The 15,422-nt window shown below is 52.0% G+C and overlaps 1 protein-coding gene across 1 annotated transcript in view; it reads left to right on the top strand.

Moving 5' to 3' along the window:
* SEMA4B (semaphorin 4B) overlaps positions 1 to 15,422 on the top strand; it is a 567,312-nt gene that overhangs the window by 482,132 nt on the left and 69,758 nt on the right. Inside the window, exon 3 of the mRNA XM_069625216.1 lies at positions 1,486 to 1,646. Coding sequence (XP_069481317.1) covers positions 1,486 to 1,646 — 161 coding nt within the window. The remainder of the gene's footprint in view (positions 1 to 1,485; positions 1,647 to 15,422) is intronic.

The following is a 15,422-nucleotide window of genomic DNA, read 5'->3' as shown; positions in this document are numbered from 1 at the left end:
TCCAATGCCAATGCTTTATTCATGGGGTCCTGATGTTTGCAGTTAAAAAACAATGTGACCATCACCTCCCAAGGACAAACCATTTGCATTTCAATTAAGGCAGGTGTTAAGAGTCATTAACAAATTGTTTAAATTACAAAAGGGGTTGGCCAAACGTGAATGATGCTGTGACGTCATCGCCACCTTGTGGGCAAGTCTCCCGCAAAAGGATCTCAGAAAGTTGTCCACCTACGTGCTCCGTTGTTCCTGCCGCCGGTACGTGTGATGTCTGAATGAATGGTGGTCGCGGCGTTGAAGTCCTAGTTGCCTTGCCGCGCAGCCATAATATGAACCTGTGATGTGGCCCTGCCTGCCTAACCTCCGGGCTTATCCCGGAGACTCCGGGTTTTCCGTCACGTTCATTGTCAGCTGCGGCTCCTGTGATTAAAAGCAGCTGCCAGACACAATGCCCTGTGATTATCTGTGATTATCCGTCCATTCCCATGGACACCGGGTGCCGGCGACGGACACAGCCAAGAGCCCCAGACGTGACCCCATGCTTGCACCACATCCAGTAAAAGGGCTCAAGGCACCAAAAATAAGACAAGCGCCTTGACATTAGAAGTGAAATGCCGCAAGGGCAGTGACAAACAGCGCCTACCCGTTTAAAAAATATATATATTGATCTTTTTAATTGCCAAATGTGCAAATGTAATTCACTTCAGGGAGACGCAATTAAGACCCAGGAACCCGGGGGGGGGGATGGGGGGGGCTTTTGCAGCTTCTATTCGCTTTACAACAGTCTGTTTGCCTCAGCAGTCATAGTGGTTCCAAAAATGTAACTACGGCTGGACCTTAACAATTGGTAGATAGGCCTTGGAGAGCAAATGCCTGCCCGCCCCCCGCCCCCGCCCCCTTGGGAGGTTCCCACACATGGCTGCCTGTTTCAAAGAAGTCAGTGCTGTTGATGTTCTGATCCAGCTTGCAGCAGGTGTCTGTCGTGTGTTCTACTTTTGTGTGTGTGGAGCAGTGTAAGGTTTCCAAATGCAAAAGGGCACTCCAAAAATGGTAAATGCTGTTTTTTGAGGGCACAGTTTAATTTAATGCAGTTTTTTTGCACATGGCTGATCACACAATCAATATAGTTTAAGGAACAGAAAGAATGAATTTAGTGCAACGTAGGCAAATAACGTTCTTTTGGGGAGGCAGCTGTGTGGTGCATCGATTATAAGAAATAGGGTTTCTAATACTGCAGAAATGTTTCTATGGCAGCTACAACCACTGAGTTTACCTTTTTTGACATGTGGGCGGAGTCTTGTGTGGCTATGGGCGGGGCTTACATCGCAGGGTTTTTGATGTTCAAATGTAGGCAGGTATGGACTCATGTTGAACTCGCCTGCAACTCTGCGGAGACTGGATGAGCCCTTGTGGGGCCTCTTTGCTATTGATAAAGTAACTTAACACAGTAAGGGCCCCATAACCTACTCTCTGGGCCTTCCTCCACAGACTCCCCGCGGAGGACGGTGCGCTGGTTCGAGGCCGACGGAGTCAGCCACTACACAACCCTACTGCTGAGCCAAGATGGGCAGACACTCTATGTGGGCGCTAGAGAAGCAATCTTTGCTCTGAACAGCACGGACTTCCAGCCAGGCCTGCACCAGCAAACCGTGAGTACCCACTGCCTGCTCTCTTGTGATGCTTTGGTTTATCACCTCCTTTGCAGGATGTTCAAGTCCATGCACGGTCTACCTCTTTGCTACCACTTTCTCGCCCACTTTCTTCTTGGCAGGATAAATGCTTTGCACAGAATGCCACCAAGGTTTCTGATTGAGCTGGAGGATTGTACATGGGGCATGCAGTCAAAGTAGCACAACATTCTTTAAAAGTGTCTGCGATTGTGCCTGAACAACTCCCCGAATGCTCTGTTGGTTTGGGGTTTCTCTGAAAACGATCGCCCAGGACTTCTTATAGCCCATCCGGCTCACACCGAGAAGCTATATTATGCTGGGAGAGTGGCAGGCATGAACCCAAGGCACATGCATTGTGATAACAGGCTGGCTTTCCCCCATCGAGCTGCATCACCTACACAGCAGGCAGCAAAATATACTGCACCAGGTCTGCCCTGCCTGTGAACTCACAGCAAGCAACGAGTGACTGCTGGACCCATATGCAGGCAAACTTACATTTGTTGTGCTGGGATGTGGGTGTCATGTATAGCCGATCCCTTCCCGCCCCATAAAATATTACACCACAACATTTGCTCAAGTGTTGGCAATAAAAGGATCTAGGCTTCTATTGTTACAGGTATGGTCATGGAACATAAACAATAATCACATATTGTAATAATATAGTACTTTTGGGCACCGGGTCCTGAGGTTACCCCCTCAGGCCCGTGCTGCCTTCTTTGTCCCATGACTTGTTGTGGTCACCGTACAGTGTCCTGGTTTACCTTCCTTTGTTCTTCTCCCTTTTTCTAGGGTGGGGGGGGATTGTGGAAAAGAAAAAGAGGAAGACGCTGAGTACACAGCGAACTCCCGGGATGTTTGGGTCCCAGTGCAGGGTCCACAAACAGTTTGTGTTCCTCTGAGCTGGAAGCAGCTCTTTATATAGGACCCAGGGCTGCCCCTGGGTCCTTGTAGTGCATCTGTGGGGGTTGTGAAGCCAGCCCCCAGGCCGGCATGCAGCTGACTGTCTGAGCCCCTCGGGGGGACATTTCTTTGTTGTTCCCCTGCCTGGCTAACCTTGCTTCCCCTGGGTGCCTGGCACCCATTTGTTATTGTGGAAGGGTGAGGTGTTCTTTCACAAGGGTGAGGTGTTCTTTCACAAGGGTGAGGTGTTCTGTGTGTCGCCTTGCTGTTTGGAGGAGAGGGGAGCTGGGCCTTGGAGGAGGGCTGCTGCCCCTCTCCTGGGCCTGCTGCCATGGGGCAGCAGTTACCTGGCCTCGCTTGGGGCTGCCCGGCAGCGTTGCCCAGAACCAGTGCAGGCCGCCACACAACCACCCACGCCCGCAGCTTGCAACTCAGGAGGATAGCACCACTTGACCCCCCCCCAATCTGGCAGCACACACTCTGCATGCCCTGTCACACCTCACCTAGAATCGTCCTGGCACACAGAGACTAGCTTCTCCCCATCTGTACTCCTCAAAACCACGGTTTCATATTTTGCACCCCCCCCCCTCTTTTTCAAACACTTTCCACGCCTTTACAGGGCCTAGCGCCAAGAGGCTGCCCAGATGGCAGACACTGCTCTATGGAAGCCCCAGTTACCTTACATTGCAATACCCGTCTACACCTCACTGAAGTGCAATACACAGTTCCCACATATTCATTCAAGACAGGGGGTCGCAAACCAGCAGCCCCCATATGTCCTGGCCTACGTCTTCCATGATTTCTCAGCATTGACTATGCTGGCTAGGGTCCACGGGAGTTGTAGTCCAAACCAGATGGAAAGCCAAAGACTTCAGCCCCCCCCCCCCCGATTATGCAGCACATACTAGTATCTGCACCCTCCTATAGCACCTCTTTCTTACAGAAGTAGTCAGTCCTTTTCAAAACGAATTGCGATGATTCTTCAAACTGACGCTAAAACCTAATTCCGTTTCCCAGCAGCCGCCACGAGGAGGCCTCACGTGCATGGGACACCGCCACGCTCCGCTGCTTCAGTCCATGCATCCTGCAGCCAATTTCTAATTAATAATGCATGCAATTCTCCCCAGTGCCCAATGCACAATATAGAGCACCCCCAAAGCCCAAAATAGAGGGGACCCCCCAGTTCCCAATGCGCAATATAGAGGGGACCCCCCAGCACCCAATGCACAATATAGAGGGGAACCCCAGTTCCCAATGCAGAATATAGAGGGGACCCCCAGTACCCAATGCACAATATAGAGGGGACCCCGAGCACCCAATGCACAATATAGAGGGGACCCCCCAGTTCCCAATGCCCAATATACAGGACCCACCCAATGCGCAATATAGAGGGGACCCCCAGTACCAAAAACACAATATAGAAGGGACCCCCAGTTCCCAATGCACAATACATAGGGTACCCCCAGTACCCAATGCACAATATATAGGGGACCCCCAGTACCCAAAACACAATATAGAAGGGACCCCCCAGTTCCCAATGCACAATATATAGGGGACCCCCAGTACCCAATGCACAATATAGAGGGGAACCCCAGTTCCCAAATGCAGAATATAGAGGACCCCCAGTACCCCATGTTAATGTTAAAGGATATTTGTACCGCGCACTATCACCACCGGAGTGGTCCCCTGGCGCTCTGGTGGCTCTGAAAAAAGGGAGGAGGGGCGTGAGTTAGTGGGAATGAGCTGGAGAAGTGCAAGAGAGCAGTGATGTGCTGTTGGCAGCCTCAGCCCGGTGGGTCCGTTGACTGGGCTTGGGGTCTTTTAGGGTCGGTAGTAGTCGTGTGCTGTTGTGCAAGTCTATGTGTGGTTAGTATTGTTGTTGCAGTGTAGTGAAGTTAGTGCGGTTTGCTGCTTTATGGCTTGTGGTTGTGTTTGGTTCGAGTTTGAGAGGAGTATGCAGAGGAGTGGAGTTGTTAGTGGGTTGGTTGTTTCATGATCGCACGCTAGGTCCAGGCTAGGCAGGAGAGTAATATATCAGTCATTGAATTGCCTCTATGTGTGCACATGCTAACATTTACAATTCTATCCAGATGCGACGCAGGCGAGGTTGAGGATTCCAACTAAGTGAGGCACATGCTAACATTCACAACTTCCATCTATATGTGGCGCATGTTGGGCTAAAGAATTCCCTCTGTGTGTGCACCTGCTAACATTCAAGTTCCTAAATGCCATATCCTATCATATAATATCATCTCGGTGTGGAATGTGCTAACATTCACCATCCCATCCAGATGCAACGCAGGCCAAAGTTAGGAATTCAGTCTAAGGGCCTCATCACGACTTGGGCGTTACCGCCGGCGGTATTAGCCCTACCGCCAAACTCCCCGGCGCTAATAGCGCTGGATCACGAGTTTGGCGGTAATGTTAATCCCCATTCCCCATTGAGCCCATTCGGGAATACCCCATTCCCGATTGGGCTCATTGGGGAATTTTCACGCTCTTACCGCCGGTGGATTTACCGCCGGCGGTACAGCGCAAATTTTCAGCGGATTTCCCCCCAGCTCAGAGCTGGGCTGAAATCTGCCTAAGCCCTGATTTGGCAGACCCTTAAAATCCGGCGGTAATAGCGCGACCGCCGGATTTAAGGGTTACCGCCAAAGTCGTGATGAGGCCCTAAGTGTGGCGCATGCTAACATTTACATTTTTCGTCTAAGTATGGTGCATGGTAACATTCGTGATCCCATCTAGATGCGAGGCAGGCCAAAGCTCAGAATTCTAACTAAGTGTGGCGAATGCCACCAATCTCATTCTATCAGAGTTCTGTCAAGTGTGGTGTATGCCAACCTTCCTAATTCCATCTAAGTGAGGCAAATGCTGACATTCATAAACCTACCCAGATGTGACGCAGGCCAGCGGCCACAATTCCCTCCAGGTGTGATATTTGGTAACATTGACTAGTATGCTAGGATGCAGTGCAAGGCAACATTTCAAAGACTGCCATGGATAAGATCAGGCTGGTGGTTACAAATCTTTCTAAGTATGCATGGGCTACGTCTGTGGCAGTCCATGTTATGGGAAGGTAAGGCAGAGTGGCAGGGGCTTTCTGGAGTAGAGTAATTGCTCTACACCCCACCCATGCCTCACTTACAGTTTCTGTTGGTGTCTATTAACTGCTGAAACCACTGGCTTCCCCTGCGGACACCTGCTGACATGTCCTGGAGCCGCCAATGTAGGAGCCGCCCCTGGAAGGTGGCTCAAAAGTACTGAAAAGAGCCAATCTGGATGATTGGGTGGGGAGGGAGGCGGGCAGAGGGAGGGAAGGGGAACTAAGGAGCACGGGATGATTGGGGACAGAGGCAGGGGCAAACACTAAGATGGGGCCTGGTGCCGGGTCTCAGGAGTGCCGCGCTCACCTGCAACGCCGAGATGGTAACATCAGGCGTGCAGGGAGCGCAGGTGAAATCCATCCAAGCCTGGCTGCCCACAGCCAATCACGCAACGAGGGTGCGCAGGGAGGCGGACGGAGGGAGGGAAGGGGAACCGAGGAGCACGGGATGATTGGGGACTGGGGCGGGGGCCTGGGGGCAAACACTAAGGTGGGGCCTGGTGCTGGGTCTCAGGAGTGCCGCACTCACCTGCAACGCCGAGATGGTAACAATATAGAGGACCCCCCAATGTCCAATATAGAGGGGACTCCCTAATACCCAATGCAGAATATAGAGGGGACTCCCCAGACCCCCCAGTACCCAATGCAGAATATAGAGAGGACCCCCCCAGTGCCCAATGCACAATATAGAGGACCCCCCAATGCCCAATATAGAGGGGACTCCTCAATGTACAATATAGATGAGACTCCCCAGACCCCCCAGTACCCAATGCATAATATAGAAGGGTGACACCCCAGTACCCAATGCACAATATATGGGGGCCCCCCAGTACCTAATGCAGAATATATAGGGGACCCACCCAGTACACAATGCACAATATATAGGGGACCCCCCGGTTCCCAATGTATATTATAGAGGACCCCCCTCAGTGCCCAATGCATAATATAGAGGTTACACCCCAGTACCCATTGCACAATATAGAGGGGACCCCTGTGAGAAATCCAAAGATGTCTTACCCGCTGGTCCCCGAAAATCTGTCCTCCAGGTGGCCAAGACATGGCTATCGCTATTGGATCCAGTTCCTGGGGGTGGACTAGTGGGGGAGGATCACCTGGGCGAGGGGTCTTCGGGGTGTGGAAGCGGGACACTGGGGGTTAAGACACGTTATCCCCTTCCTTATAACACCCTTTCCCCCATTCTACCCTGTAGGATATTTAGAAGCTTTATGATATGATATGATATGATATGGCATTTGTAACGCGCCTATACAAGTGTTTCAAGGCGCGACGAGGTAGGGAGGGGGGAACAAGGGGAGACAGACAACAATCCTACTAGGCCAGGTGTCATTCAGATAGCGCTACTGCATGGGTAGGGGGACGGGAAAAGTGCAAGGGGGAAAGGGAGAGGGGAAAGTGCAGTACAGGGTTAGTAACGAACAAGATAAATAATAAGGGCCAGCTGGTGGCCAGTGCAAGATAAGTGCAGACAAGTGCTGGGAAGGGGGGCTGTAGGGATACAGAGACAGTCCCGCAGTGCAGGGGTTGCCAGGAAGGCAGTGCAGGGGAGAGTGGCTGGGCCAAGGACCGAGATTGGTGAGTGGCCCAGTTGCTGATTCAGTGCAGGTTCAGTGATTTAGCAGGGGAGAGGGGGAGAGAAAGCAGAAGCAAAGAGGAAGGTTTTGAGGTGCTTCCAGAACCGGAAATGGTTCTCCTCAAGTTTCAGGGAGGCAGGAAGGCTATTCCAGAGGGAGGCCCCTGCCGCGGAGAGAGATCTACCCCCAGCTCGTTGCTTGGAGAAGTGACTGACCCTGAGGGAGTTGGAGGCGGATGAGTGAAGTGCTCGAGAAGGAAGATATTTAGGAAGGGAGAGTTGAAGGTATTTTGGCCCCAGGCCCCAGAAGGCCTTGTGGACAATGCAGAGGGTTTTGAACTTAATCCTCGCAGCCACAGGGAGCCAGTGTAACGATTTCAGTCCTGGAGAGATACGGTCCCTGGGCTTGAGGCCAAGGACAAGTCTCGCAGTCCTGTTCTGGATGAGTTGCAGAGGGCGGAGAGTAGAGGCAGGAAGATTTAGATAGAGGCTGTTACAGTAGTCCAGTTTCGAGAGAACCAGGGCTCTGGAGACAGTGAGCTTCTGGGGGAAGGAGAGGAAAGGAAGGATACCTCTGAGGAGGTGCAGCTGGTAGTGTGACTTATTAGAAACGTCAGAAATGTGAGGAGAGAAGGAGAGTGTGGAGTCGAAGATGACCCCGAGGTTTTTTGCCTTGCAGGTAGGAGCAGGAAGAGGGCCAAGAGAGGCCGGCCAGAGAGCTGCAGGGAAGGAGGGAGTGGGTGTGCCGATGAGTAGAATCTCTTTCCCACACAAACACTTGCTTACACTATATCATACAATGGACTAACACCAGAGCCGTTTACCTAACATGTTCCAACACACAGATCAGTCAGAGTCAGGCAATTGACAAGAATCACGCACACCTGAAGGCCCTTTACCTTCTGCACAGGGATAAAAGGCGTAGCATGAAAGCACACTTCAAACAAGGCCGTACGCACAAGGCCGTACGTACAAGGCGACAGCTACACCCAACCGGCAGTTCAAATTGAGAAGGAAAGATGTGAGACCTGAAAGGACGACGAAGGGGGAGTTGCCTTGCCCTTTCCACCCCAAACCCACGATGCCTCCATGAGGGAGCAGCGTGCGAAGCAGCAAATGTCAAGGGTACACAGGGGCCTCCCCCTTTGATAGCGTAGGCAGAGAGGCAAGCTGGCTACCGGGGTACTATCCTTGACTCCAGAGAACAAAGAAGCCAACGGGTTCAACACAGTCGGTGGAAGCTGATAGTAAACCGAACTGTGTTGAGCCCAGGGTTGAAAGTGGTAAAAAAGTTTTGAACGCAAGGAACCCGAAAAATAAAGAACTTGTGTATGTGATTGAACTTTAAAGAAAGCCCAGTATAGGTCCAGGTGCAGAGGGGTCTGGCGCAATGTGGGCGCTCATTCGAAAGACTCTGAACGAGACCTGTTTAAGAAACTACAAAAACCAGAAGGCTCTAGGAAAGAGTGGCATGAGGCATCAGAATGGTTCTATAAAGGTTATGTTAAATCCTTCATACAATCGAAAGTCTCTGACCTGTTTCCAGAAGAAAGCTTGGGGAAGGGAACCCCCACTCCCTGATAAGATTGTGAACTGTAGAATAAGGCAAGTGTGAACCCGACAGAGAGATGCCGAAAGAAAGCTAGGGAAAGGAGACCCCCGCTTTCTGGTGAAATTGAATAAAACATGAACGGTTTTAAGAATACATTAACTGTGTAAAAGAAGGCCGTAGTGAACCCAACGGAGGGAGGCCTGAGTTGCATGGATGATCTGAGCCTGGTGGAGGGAGATCCAAGGGGCAAAGAGCAATCGCCCAAGGTACAGGAGCACCGAAGGAACTTTTGTTTGTTTATTTGTTACTTTGGACCAGCAGGCCTTCTAAGGCCAGAGACTTCCAGGAAAGAGTCTTAGCCCCTGAAGGTGCTGGCCTGTGAACCTAGTGCTGGGGAGGCCCAGGAGTGTGCTGTGCTCGAGAGTCCCGCATTATCCTGTGCTTCAAACGTGGGGAAGGGAGACCCAGCCATACCATCCTGATTTATTATTTTGTGAACACATCTTTCTTTTCTGGTGAACATTATCCCACACTCTTTATGTAATCTAGTGGTAAGGATTGGCAATCGTTCTTTTTTTTTGTATAGGCCCTTTTTATTTGACAAGACTCCACTAGGACTGTGTTATTATTATTTGATGGTTGTAGCTTTCTCCCATCTGTAGATTTAGGATTGGATATGTGTTTATCACCCCTTTGTGAAAGTTCAATAAACACCCTTGAGCTGTGGTCACTTGTGTCTCTTTACTGTTGCCACCATGATTTCCTTACACCCCCAATCCCCAATGTACAATAGAGAGAAGACCCCCCAATACCCAATGCATAACATAGAGGGGACTCCCCTGTACCAAATGTTCAATATAGAGGAGACCCCCAATGCACAATATAGAAGTCCCCCCAGTGCCCAATGTACAATATAGAGGGTACCCCAGTACCCAATGCACAATATAGAAGGGACCCCCCAGTACCCAATGCATAATATAGAGGGGGACCCCCAGTACCCAATGTACGATATAGAGGGGACCCCCAGTACCCAATGTACGATATAGAGGGGACCCCCCAGTATCCAATGCACAATATAGAGGGGACGCCCCAGTACCAATGTACAATATAGAGGGAACTCCCCAGTACCCAATGCACAATATAGAGGGGACCCCCAGTACCCAATGCACCATATAGAAGGGACCCCCATTACCCAATGCACCATATAGGAGGGACCCCCATTACCTTATACACAATATAGAAGGGACCCCCCAGTACCCAATGCACCATATAGAGGGGACTCCCCAGTACCCAATACACAATATCGAAGGGACCCCCCAGTACCCAATGCACAATATTGAGGGGACCCCCAGTACCCAATGCACAATATAGAGGGGACCCCCAGTACCCAATGCACCATATAGAAGGGACCCCCATTACCTTATACACAATATAGAACGGACCCCCCAGTACCCAATGCACAATATTGAGGGGACCCCCAGTACCCAATGCACAATATAGAGGGGACCCCCAGTACCCAATGCACCATATAGAAGGGACCCCCATTACCTTATACACAATATAGAACGGACCCCCCAGTACCCAATGCACCATATAGAGGGGACTCCCCAGTACCCAATACACAATCGAAGGGACCCCCAGTACCCAATGCACAATATAGAGGGGACCCCCAGTACCCAATGCACCATATAGAGGGGACTCCCCAGTACCCAATACACAATATAGAAGGGACCCCCAATACCCAATGCACAATATAGAGGGGACCCCCAGTGCCCAATGCACCATATAGAGGGGACCCCCAGTACCCAATACACAATATAGAAGGGACCCCAAGTACCCAATGCACCATATAGAGGGGACCCCAGTACCCAATACACAATATAGAGGGGACCCCCAGTACCTAATACACAATATAGAGGGGACCCCCAGTACCCAATGCACCATATAGAGGGGACCCCCAGTGCCCAATGAACAATATAGAAGGGACCCCCAGTGCCCAATGAACAATATAGAGGGGACCCCCAGTACCCAATGCACCATATAGAGGGGACCCCCAGTACCCAATAGACAATATAGAAGGGACCCCCCCAGTACCCAATGCACCATATAGAGGGGACCCCCAGTACCCAATACACAATATAGAAGGGACCCCCCAGTACCCAATGCACCATGCACCATATAGAGGGGACCCCCAGTACCCAATGCACCATGCACCATATAGAGGGGACCCCCAGTACCCAATGCACCATATAGAGGGGACCCCCAGTACCCAATACACAATATAGAAGGGACCTCCAATACCCAATGCACAATATAGTGGGGACCCCCAGTGCCCAATGAACAATATAGAAGGGACCCCCAGTACCCAATGCACAATATAGAGGGGACCCCCAGTACCCAATGCACCATATAGAGGGGACCCCCAGTACCCAATGCACCATATAGAGGGGACCCCAAGTACCTAATACACAATATAGAAGGGACCCCCCAGTACCCAATGCACCATATAGAGGGGACCCCCAGTACCCAATACACAATATAGAGGGGACCCCCAGTGCCCAATGAACAATATAGAAGGGACCCCCAGTGCCCAATGAACAATATAGAGGGGACCCCCAGTACCCAATGCACCATATAGAGGGGACTCCCCAGTACCCAATACACAATATAGAAGGGACCCCCCCAGTACCCAATGCACCATATAGAGGGGACCCCCAGTACCCAATGCCCCATATAGAGGGGACCCCCAGTACCCAATACACAATATAGAAGGGACCCCCAGTACCCAATGCACCATATAGAGGGGACCCCCAGTACCCAATACACAATATAGAAGTGACCCCCAGTACCTAATACACAATATAGAAGGGACCCCCAGTACCCAATGCACCATATAGAGGGGACCCCCAGTACCCAATGCACCATATAGAGGGGACCCCCAGTACCCAATGCACCATATAGAGGGGACCCCAAGTACCTAATACACAATATAGAAGGGACCCCCCAGTACCCAATGCACCATATAGAGGGGACCCCCAGTACCCAATACACAATATAGAGGGGACCCCCAGTGCCCAATGAACAATATAGAAGGGACCCCCAGTGCCCAATGAACAATATAGAGGGGACCCCCAGTACCCAATGCCCCATATAGAGGGGACCCCCAGTACCCAATACACAATATAGAAGGGACCCCCAGTACCCAATGCACCATATAGAGGGGACCCCCAGTACCCAATACACAATATAGAAGTGACCCCCAGTACCTAATACACAATATAGAAGGGACCCCCAGTACCCAATGCACCATATAGAGGGGACCCCCAGTACCCAATGCACCATATATAGGGGACCCCCAGTACCCAATACACAATATAGAAGGGACCCCAGTACCTAATACACAATATAGAAGGGACCCCCCAGTACCCAATGCACCATATAGAGGGGACCCCCAGTACCCAATGCACCATATAGAAGGGACCCCCAGTACCTAATACACAATATAGAAGGGACCCCCAGTACCCAATGCACAAAATAGAGGGGACCCCCAGTACCCAATGCACCATATAGAGGGGGCCCCAGTACCCAATACACAATGTAGAAGGGACCCCCCAGCACCCAATGCACAATATAGAGGGGACCCCCAGTACCCAATACTCAATATAGAAGGGACCCCCCAGCCCCCAATACACAATATAGAAGGGACCCCCAGTACCTAATACACAATATAGAAGGGACCCCCAGTACCCAATGCATAATATAGAGGGGACCCCCAGTACCCAATACACAATATAGAAGGGACCCCCCAGTACCCAATGCACCATATAGAGGGGACCCCAGTACCCAATACACAATATAGAAGGGACCCCCCAGTACCCATTGCACCATATAGAGGGGACCCCCAGTGCCCAATGCACCATATAGAGGGGACCCCCAGTACCCAATACACAATATAGAAGGGACCCCCCAGTACCCAATGCACCATATAGAGGGGACCCCCAGTACCCAATACACAATATATTGGATATCCTCCATCCGGGAAGAGAGCATTATCTAAACAGAAGGGTTCACAGCAGCACCCATGCCTTCCTCCATCCGGCAAGAGAGCATTATCTAAACAGCAGGGTTCCCAGCAGCACCCATGCCTTCCTCCATCCGGGAAGAGAGCATTATCTAAACAGCATGGTTCACAGCGGCACCGGTGCCTTCATCCATCCGGCAAGAGAGCATTATCTAAACAGCAGGGTTCCCAGCGGCACCCGTGCCTTTGTCCATCCGGCAAGAGAGCATTATCTAAACAGAAGGGTTCACAGCGGCACCCGTGCCTTCCTCCATCCGGCAAGAGAGCATTATCTAAACAGAAGGGTTCACAGCGGCACCCGTGCCTTCCTCCATCCGGCAAGAGAGCATTATCTAAACAGCATGGTTCCCAGCGGCACCCGTGCCTTCCTCCATCCGGCAAGAGAGCATTATCTAAACAGCAGGGTTCACAGCGGCACCCGTGCCTTCGTCCATCCGGCAAGAGAACATTATCTAAACAGCAGGGTTCCCAGCAGCACCCGTGCCTTCCTCCGTCCGGCAAGAGAGCATTATCTAAACAGCAGGGTTCCCAGCGGCACCCTTGCCTTCGTCCGTCCGGCAAGAGAGCATTATCTAAACAGCAGGGTTCCCAGCGGCACCCTTGCCTTCGTCCGTCCGGCAAAAGAGCATTATCTAAACAGCAGGGTTCCCAGCGGCACCCGTGCCTTCCTCCGTCCGGCAAGAGAGCATTATCTAAACAGCAGGGTTCCCAGCAGCACCCGTGCCTTCTACCGTCCGGCAAGAGAGCATTATCTAAACAGCAAGGTTCACAGCGGCACCCGTGCCTTCGTCCATCCGGCAAGAGAGCATTATCTAAACAGCAGGGTTCACAGCAGCACCCGTGCCTTCCTCCATCCGGCAAGAGAGCATTATCTAAACAGCAGGGTTCCCAGCGGCACCCGTGCCTTCCTCCATCCGGCAAGAGAGCATTATCTAAACAGAAGGGTTCACAGCGGCACCCGTGCCTTCCTCCATCCGGCAAGAGAGCATTATCTAAACAGCATGGTTCCCAGCGGCACCCGTGCCTTCCTCCATCCGGCAAGAGAGCATTATCTAAACAGCAGGGTTCACAGCGGCACCCGTGCCTTCGTCCATCCGGCAAGAGAACATTATCTAAACAGCAGGGTTCCCAGCAGCACCCGTGCCTTCCTCCGTCCGGCAAGAGAGCATTATCTAAACAGCAGGGTTCCCAGCGGCACCCTTGCCTTCGTCCGTCCGGCAAGAGAGCATTATCTAAACAGCAGGGTTCCCAGCGGCACCCTTGCCTTCGTCCGTCCGGCAAAAGAGCATTATCTAAACAGCAGGGTTCCCAGCGGCACCCGTGCCTTCCTCCGTCCGGCAAGAGAGCATTATCTAAACAGCAGGGTTCCCAGCAGCACCCGTGCCTTCTACCGTCCGGCAAGAGAGCATTATCTAAACAGCAAGGTTCACAGCGGCACCCGTGCCTTCGTCCATCCGGCAAGAGAGCATTATCTAAACAGCAGGGTTCACAGCAGCACCCGTGCCTTCCTCCATCCGGCAAGAGAGCATTATCTAAACAGCAGGGTTCCCAGCAGCACCCATGCCTTCTTCCATCCGGCAAGAGAGCATTAGCATTATCTAAACAGCATGGTTCACAGCGGCACCCATGCCTTCATCCATCCGGCAAGAGAGCATTATCTAAACAGCAGGGTTCCCAGCAGCACCCATGCCTTCCTCCATCCGGCGGCACCCGTGCCTTCATCCATCCGGCAAGAGAGCATTATCTAAACAGCAGGGTTCCCAGCGGCACCCGTGCCTTCGTCCATCCGGCAAGAGAGCATTATCTACACAGAAGGGTTCACAGCGGCACCCGTGCCTTCCTCCATCCGGCAAGAGAGCATTATCTAAACAGCATGGTTCCCAGCGGCACCCGTGCCTTCCTCCATCCGGCAAGAGAGCATTATCTAAACAGCAGGGTTCACAGCGGCACCCGTGCCTTCGTTTATCCGGCAAGAGAGCATTATCTAAACAGCAGGGTTCCCAGCAGCACCTGTGCCTTCCTCCGTCTGGCAAGAGAGCATTATCTAAACAGCAGGGTTCCCAGCGGCACCCTTGCCTTCGTCCGTCCGGCAAGAGAGCATTATCTAAACAGCAGGGTTCCCAGCGGCACCCGTGCCTTCCTCCATCCGGTTAGAGAGCATTATCTAAACAACATGGTTCCCAGCAGCACCCATGCCTTCCTCCATCCGGCAAGAGAGCATTATCTAAACAGCAGGGTTCCCACCGGCACCCGTGCCTTCGTCCATCCGGCAAGAGAGCATTATCTAAACAGCAGGGTTCCCAGCAGCACCCGTGCCTTCTTCCATCCGGCAAGAGAGCATTATCTAAACAGCAGGGTTCCCAGCAGCACCCGTGCCTTCCTCCGTCCGGCAAGAGAGCATTATCTAAACCGCAGGGTTCCCAGCAGCACCCGTGCCTTCCTCCGTCCGGCAAGAGAGCATTATCTAAACAGCAGGGTTCCCAGCAGCACCCGTGCCTTCTTCCGTCGGGCAAGAGAGCATTATC

Source organism: Ambystoma mexicanum, chromosome 11 (assembly GCF_040938575.1).
Source record: "Ambystoma mexicanum isolate Mex_15411 chromosome 11, UKY_AmexF1_1, whole genome shotgun sequence".
Taxonomy (NCBI): domain Eukaryota; kingdom Metazoa; phylum Chordata; class Amphibia; order Caudata; family Ambystomatidae; genus Ambystoma; species Ambystoma mexicanum.
The sequence above is the reverse complement of the archived record's forward strand: the minus strand, read 5'-3'. Positions and strand labels throughout refer to the sequence as shown.